Source organism: Panicum hallii, chromosome 6 (assembly GCF_002211085.1).
Source record: "Panicum hallii strain FIL2 chromosome 6, PHallii_v3.1, whole genome shotgun sequence".
Lineage (NCBI taxonomy): Eukaryota > Viridiplantae > Streptophyta > Magnoliopsida > Poales > Poaceae > Panicum > Panicum hallii.
The window spans coordinates 1,414,425-1,420,577 of NC_038047.1; the positions used below are offsets into that span (position 1 = coordinate 1,414,425).

Genomic DNA, 6,153 nt, shown 5'->3' on the forward strand with positions numbered 1-6,153 from the left:
GGAACCACAGCCCGCTAAAGATCCTGCACGGGATAGAGTGACAATCAGGTTTTGGGGAGTGTTTTCATGCAACCGCTCGCCCAGAACCGTTACGTCTTCACCGGCGTATTGCTCACCATCCGTCCCTATGCACCAACTCCGTCCGTCGATATTGACGCCCATACCTATTCGTCGCCTGTGTACGACTATTTCCTAAAGCTGTGCGACTACTTCCTCAATAGAGGTACGACTACTTTCTCAACATGTACGACTACTTGGTGCCTCGATCGATTACTTCTTGAAGCTCGATCGACTACTTCAACAACCCGTACGGCTACCTCATAAAGGTATCTTCACTGCACCGAATTCATTTAACTACTTCAAGCAGGCCAGTCGAGCATGTGTGCTCCAGCAAGTAATGGTAGATCCGGTGCCTCAGTCAATGGACTCATCTTAAGATATAGTCTGATACTTCTCTATTTTATTGGATTCATCGTTAAATTTATATTAACTTTAAACACGGGCACATGCCTTGTTTCGCTTATCATAATAATAAAATTATTAATAAATTGTATATGTAATTTTAGAATTAAAATGTACCCGAAAATACCTATTTTCCTAAGGGCGAAGGTCGACGAATTCCAATCGTATATGCCTCCGTTGATGGTGCCGCGTATGCAAGCGCCGGCGCATGGTCGTATTCTCCGCGTGGCGGCGGGGTCCCTGACTTCCGTGGTGACGCTAATCGAGGGAGACGGCGGCGCGGAGGGAGAGGCTGGAGAGCGCGCCAGCGCGAGGCGATGGTGGTGAGCAGTATACCGAATTACCGACCGACCCGCCCTGGACGGTGTTTCATTTACCGTCCGGGGTCTGAAGTGGCCAATTCGTATGGAAACATAGCAATAGCAATCAGCTCAGTTTTCAGAACCTAGCTGACGCTTGAACTGAACTTGGCAGCAGAGTAGCAGACCATCAGCTTGCCTGAGTCAAAAAGGAGTTTAACAAATAAAGGTGATATTGACTCCAGAAACTGCAATATATCACAAAACTGGTCATCGACCCACTCTGCTCGCATTAAAAAAAAATGGAATGACTCGGCGAAACTGGAGCTGGGCAGGGAACTGGTGTCAGTGGCCAGTCGCGGTCACCATGGCCAACGCCGTTCGCGGAGACCCAGCAGGCCGCGGCGGCGAACATGGAACGCGCGGTGGGGAGGAGAAGACGAGGATTGGCAATGTTTCGGTTCAGCGCCGCGCCATTGGTGCCGGCGAAAGAAGATGGCCGCGAGGATGGTGGACCGGCCGGCCGGTTGCTGTGCGCGCGCGACGCGGGGAAGGGGAGGATCCGGTCCGGTCCGTCGAGGGTGTCGGCGCCGTCCGCCGAGGCGGTGATCGAAGATGCATGAAAGAAAACGATGAATTAGAAGCGCGCCTCTTCATGGCGGTGTTGCCGCCGCGAGGTGGGCGCGACGGCTGCGTCGAGCTTGGCGAATGTGAAGTTGCCAATTTGTATGTGAAATGAGCTAGTCAGTCAGCTCACGTTTCAACATCGAACCGATGCTCTAAGACAGTGAACTAGGCATCGATCAGACCACCTAGTCGCCTGATCCGAAAAGCAAAGGTGAAATTGGCAAAGTTGCAGCTCCTAGCCGCCTAGTCCTAGTACTGTAATACTATCGGAGAAGTGGCCATCGACCACTCTGCTCACCGTGCGTCCGTGGCGGCGCAGCGCTCCGCGGACGCGGTCGCCGTAGTCAAGGCCGTTCCCGAGTGCGGCAGGGAGGAGAAGGCGAGGATAGGTGACGTTTCGCTCAACGCCGCACCACTGGTGCGGAGTCCGCTGCGGACGGAGAAGGTGACCGCGAGGGCGGTGCCGCCGTGCCGGCCGGCCGCTGTGCGCGCGCGGCGTGGCGCGGGATTGCAGGGAGGGGTGGGTCCGGTCCGCGAGGATGGCGTCGCGCCGCCGAGACGGTGATCGGAGATGCTGGGAGGAACAGCGACGAACAGGTAGCGCCTCCACATGGCGGTGTCGCCGCTGGTGAGGGGAGCGCGACGGCCGCGTCGAGCTGGGCGAGCGCGCCGGCGAGGAGTCCCCAGTCCAGGGGTGGACGGTATTTCATTTACCGTCCAACCGGTCGGTATTTTAGTTACCGTCTAGGCGAGAGGAAATATGAACCGCCAGATCCAGAACGGACGGCCGCGATTCGAATCTGAGGACGTTGCGTTGCCTACGAGCGTTTTCTGGGCCAACCCGAGGCCCAATTACTGGACTCGGCCTGTCGTCGGCGGAGGCCCGCAGGCCGCAGCCAGTAGCTACTACGATCATTTCCAGCAGCAAAGCCATGGCCGGGCTCCGCCGCTGCTCGTCGCCGGCTCGCCGCCGACGAGGGATCCCGGGCTTGGAGATCGTGCATGACCGACGACGGACTCGTGAACGCACTCCTCGGATCGAGATCTTCAACGGCTGGGCAAGCACAAGCCTACAGGTTTCAGAAACATCTCAAGCTGTTCTCCTCCTCTAATTTTCTCCTCCTAGCAAACAGATTTGTGCTAAAACTTCAGCTCAAAGTCCCGAGTTTTCTGCATCTCTTTCAGAGATTCTTTCTTTCATTCATTTTTGCTGGTTCTCGAGGTTCTTTCTCTGTGGCAAGGTGCCTAGCTTGATCCTGATATTTGGCATGTTCTTGCAGCTTGGCATCTTTGTGGGCTCTGACAGAGGCACAGAGCTTATATGATGCCTGAAATACTGAACTCGGAAAAATGCCAAATTCCCTGACTGCAATGCTTCATGTTCAGAGTATTCTCAAGTCTGAAGTGGCCAGTTTGTATATGTGAAATGATAGCAATATATAGCAGTCAGCTCAGGTTTGAGGACCGAGTTGGTGCTTGAACTTAACTAGGTATGAGATCACCAACTTGCCTGATTCACAAAGACTTCAACAAAAGTTCAATTGACAAAGTTGCATCTCCCTGTTCCTAGTCCTAGGCACTGTAATACTATCACAAAAGTTAAATTTGACAAAGTTGCCAATTGCCATCGACCACTATGTTCATATTTTGCATGCATGCTCGCATTCACAAAAACTGGCTCGCTCAAAGGCTTGCAGGTGATGCCATGGCTCACCGTTCGCGGAGGCCCATACCAGGATCATTCAGCACAGTAGCGAGCCCGTCCGTGGCCACGCTCCTCCGCCGCTCGCTCATCGCCGTCGCCGCCGACGAGGGATTCCGGGCCGCAGCGCACGCCTCGACAGTCGAGTGCCCCTACCGACGACGGCAGCGGCGAATCTGGATGCGGCGCCGACACCATTCAGGTCGGGTCGTTGTTCACTGCACCAACCAGTCAACCGCCATGGAGCTGTTGGAGACGAAGATGTTCTCTCGGCAGAAACGAAAAAAGGGGGAGAAAGAGCTTTACTTGATCTGTTCAAGAATGAAGATCGAAACACAGGGCACGCATGCCACTCTTCACGTTCTACCGTCCTTCATTAACATACACGAACGCCACTCTATAGTCTATTCACCCGCGGTTACAGTGTCGCGTGTGCAGTAATTCAGACAGAGACAAAGGGTCGTGAAGAGACCTGCCCAGCTTCGAGATTCAGCAACGTCTCGAGCTGTTCTCCTCCCCTAATTTTCTTCTGCTTGGAAAGAGATTCGTGCCAAACTTCAGCTACCTCAGAGTCGCGTGATTTCTGCATCTCTTTCAGAGGTTCTTTCCTTGTGGCAAGGTTGCTCGCTAGATCGCGGCATGTTCCTGCAGCTTGGTAGCTTATGTGATGCCTGAAAGACTGAACTCTGAAGGCGCCAAATTCCTTGACCGCAAATGATTGCTTCATGTTGAGAGTACTGTCAAGTCTGACGCGGCCAATTTGTATGTCAGCGATTGCATTGAGTCAGTCAGTTCAACTTTTTTTTAGCATGTGTCATCTCAGGTTTTAGTGTTTTACAATGCATGAATGCATTGAGAACTAGGCATCAGACCAGCAACATGCCTGGTTCACAAAGACTTCAACAAAAGTGAAATCGACAAACTTGCAGCTCCTAGATACTATCTCAAATCTGTCCATCGACCACTATTTCTCACATTTACAAAGAATTGACTCGGAGAAACGCTTGCGACTTGCGAGTAATGCCGTGGTTCACCGTGAGCGTGAGTCCGCTGGTGGTGGTGGTGCCGGCCACGGACGCGGTCACCATAGTCAAGGGCTCAAGGCCGTTCGCGGAGGCCAAGCAGCCCGCGGCGGCGAACATGAAGCGCGCGGCGGGGAGGAGAAGGCGACGGTAGGCATGTTTCAGTCAGCGAAACGCCGCTGGTGCCGGCAAAGAAGATGGCCTCGTGCCCGCGTGGCGACGACGGAAGGGGAGGGCCCGGCCGGTCCGGCGATGGTGGCGCCGTGCCGCCGAGATGGTAATCCAAGATGAAGGGAAGAAGAACGATGATTGAGAAGCGCATCTACATGGCGGTGTCTCCGTCGGCGAGGCGACCGCAACGGCGGCGTCGAACCGGGCGAACGCGCCGCCGTGGAGTCCGGCGGCACCCCGTCCAGGGTGGACGGTAAATGAAATACCGTCCACCCAGGTCATCTGAACCGTCAGATCCAGAAGGAACGGTTGAGATTCGACCAAGAGCCTTGCCACTAGGCAGCAGAGCCATGGCCGGGCTAGCTCCTCCGCTGCTCGTCGCCGCCGACGAGGGATCCCGACCGACGTCGTCGCACGCGCTCGTGAGTCGTGCCCGGCCGACGGCGGCGTCGAATCTGGAGGCCTCGCCGATAGAATTTAGGACGGGTTGGTGTTCGGCGCACCAACAAGGTCATCAACCGCCATGGAGTAAAGATCCGTCTATGAACTGATCGATCAAGACATGTTCTCTTGGAGACCAATTAAGATGTTGTCGGCGAGAGCTACATGGAAATGGGGGAGAAAGATCTGTACTGCATTTGTTCAAGAATGAAGGTCGAAAGACAAGGCACGCGGACCACGCTTCACGTTACTACATACCGTCCTTAATTAATACACGAAGGCATGGCGCATGGCGCGGCGGCCGCACGGGCGGCGCTCTCAGTCGGACCGCATGCGGTTGAGCTGGTTGAGCGCCGGCTGGAGGATGTTGTAGAGCACCCAGCCGATGGCGGGCGTGACGACGATGAGCAGCAGCAGGCCCCGGTTGTCGTCGGCGGGGGCCGTGGCGGCGGCGGCGGCTAGCGCGGCGAGCTCCTGCGCCGCGGAGGCCTCGGGCGCGCACGCCATCCCCGCCGCGGCTGCCGCGCCGAGGCCGACGCCGGCGACGAGCGCCTGGCTGCGCATGCGGTTCAGCTGGTTCAGCGCCGGCTGCAGGATGTTGTAGAGCACCCACCCGATGGCCGGCGCCACCACGAAGAGCAGCAGCTGGCCCCGGTTGTCGCTGCCCGCGTCCGCCGCTGCCACGTCCGCCACCCGCTGCGCCGCCAGCGCCGCGTCCGACGACGCCAGCGCCTGGAAGAAGGCGCCCGCCATCGCCGCCGCGGCCGGGGACGGCGCCGACACCGCCAGCCCGCCCTTCCTGGCCGCCGGCAGGCTGCGCAGCGAGACGCCGCTGCCGCTGGTGGACGGCGGCGCCGACCGCGCCACGATCTTGGCGGGCTTGAGCATGGTCATCGTGGCTATGGTCGCCATCGGAGCTAACTCCCTGCTGGGCCGCGTTGTCGCGAGAGCGGCGATGGCAGAGGCGAGGTGCGCGCGGCGATGCTTCGCGAGCTCGATCGGCGTTGTGAGGTCTAGGTGGAATGGCAAGCTAGCTCCTCCGCGTGTTTCTAGAACCGGGGATCGGGCTTATCTGCGAGGGGTAGGAGGCGGCCAGTGTGTGCTCGAGGATCGGCGCCTTATCCTGCGACTCGGAAGGCCATTGGTCGGGGAGCAACGGGGTGGGTCCCGCATGAACGCAACGGGGGAATCAGAGAAGGGTTCCCCGGAAGCATACAAATTGTAGATGATGAATGGAATGAATCTAGGACGCTCTAGAATATGGTTTCATCACCAACTCGTCTCATGGCTCCCTGAAGATCCTGAGTTCCTGACATGATCTAGTTTTTTTTTTTTCCTTTTTTGAGAAGACATGATCTAGCTGCTCAGGTCAATTCGTGCTCACTGTTTCACTATTGTATCATGTAGTGCAAGACTTTTAGCATCGGTG

The 6,153-nt window shown here is 56.7% G+C and overlaps 1 protein-coding gene across 1 annotated transcript; it reads right to left on the minus strand.

Moving 5' to 3' along the window:
- Positions 1–4,822: 4,822 nt before the first annotated feature.
- On the minus strand, positions 4,823–5,784 carry LOC112897865 (photosystem II core complex proteins psbY, chloroplastic). The gene has a single exon (XM_025966252.1). The coding sequence runs from the start codon at positions 5,634–5,636 to the stop codon at positions 5,043–5,045; it is 594 nt and encodes a 197-aa protein (XP_025822037.1). The 5' UTR covers positions 5,637–5,784; the 3' UTR covers positions 4,823–5,042.
- Between the last annotated feature and the right edge of the window lie 369 nt (positions 5,785–6,153).

Excerpts from the sequence above, each read along its gene's own strand:
- LOC112897865 (XM_025966252.1), bottom strand. The coding sequence starts at position 5,636 with ATGGCGACCATAGCCACGATGACCATGCTCAAGCCCGCCAAGATCGTG.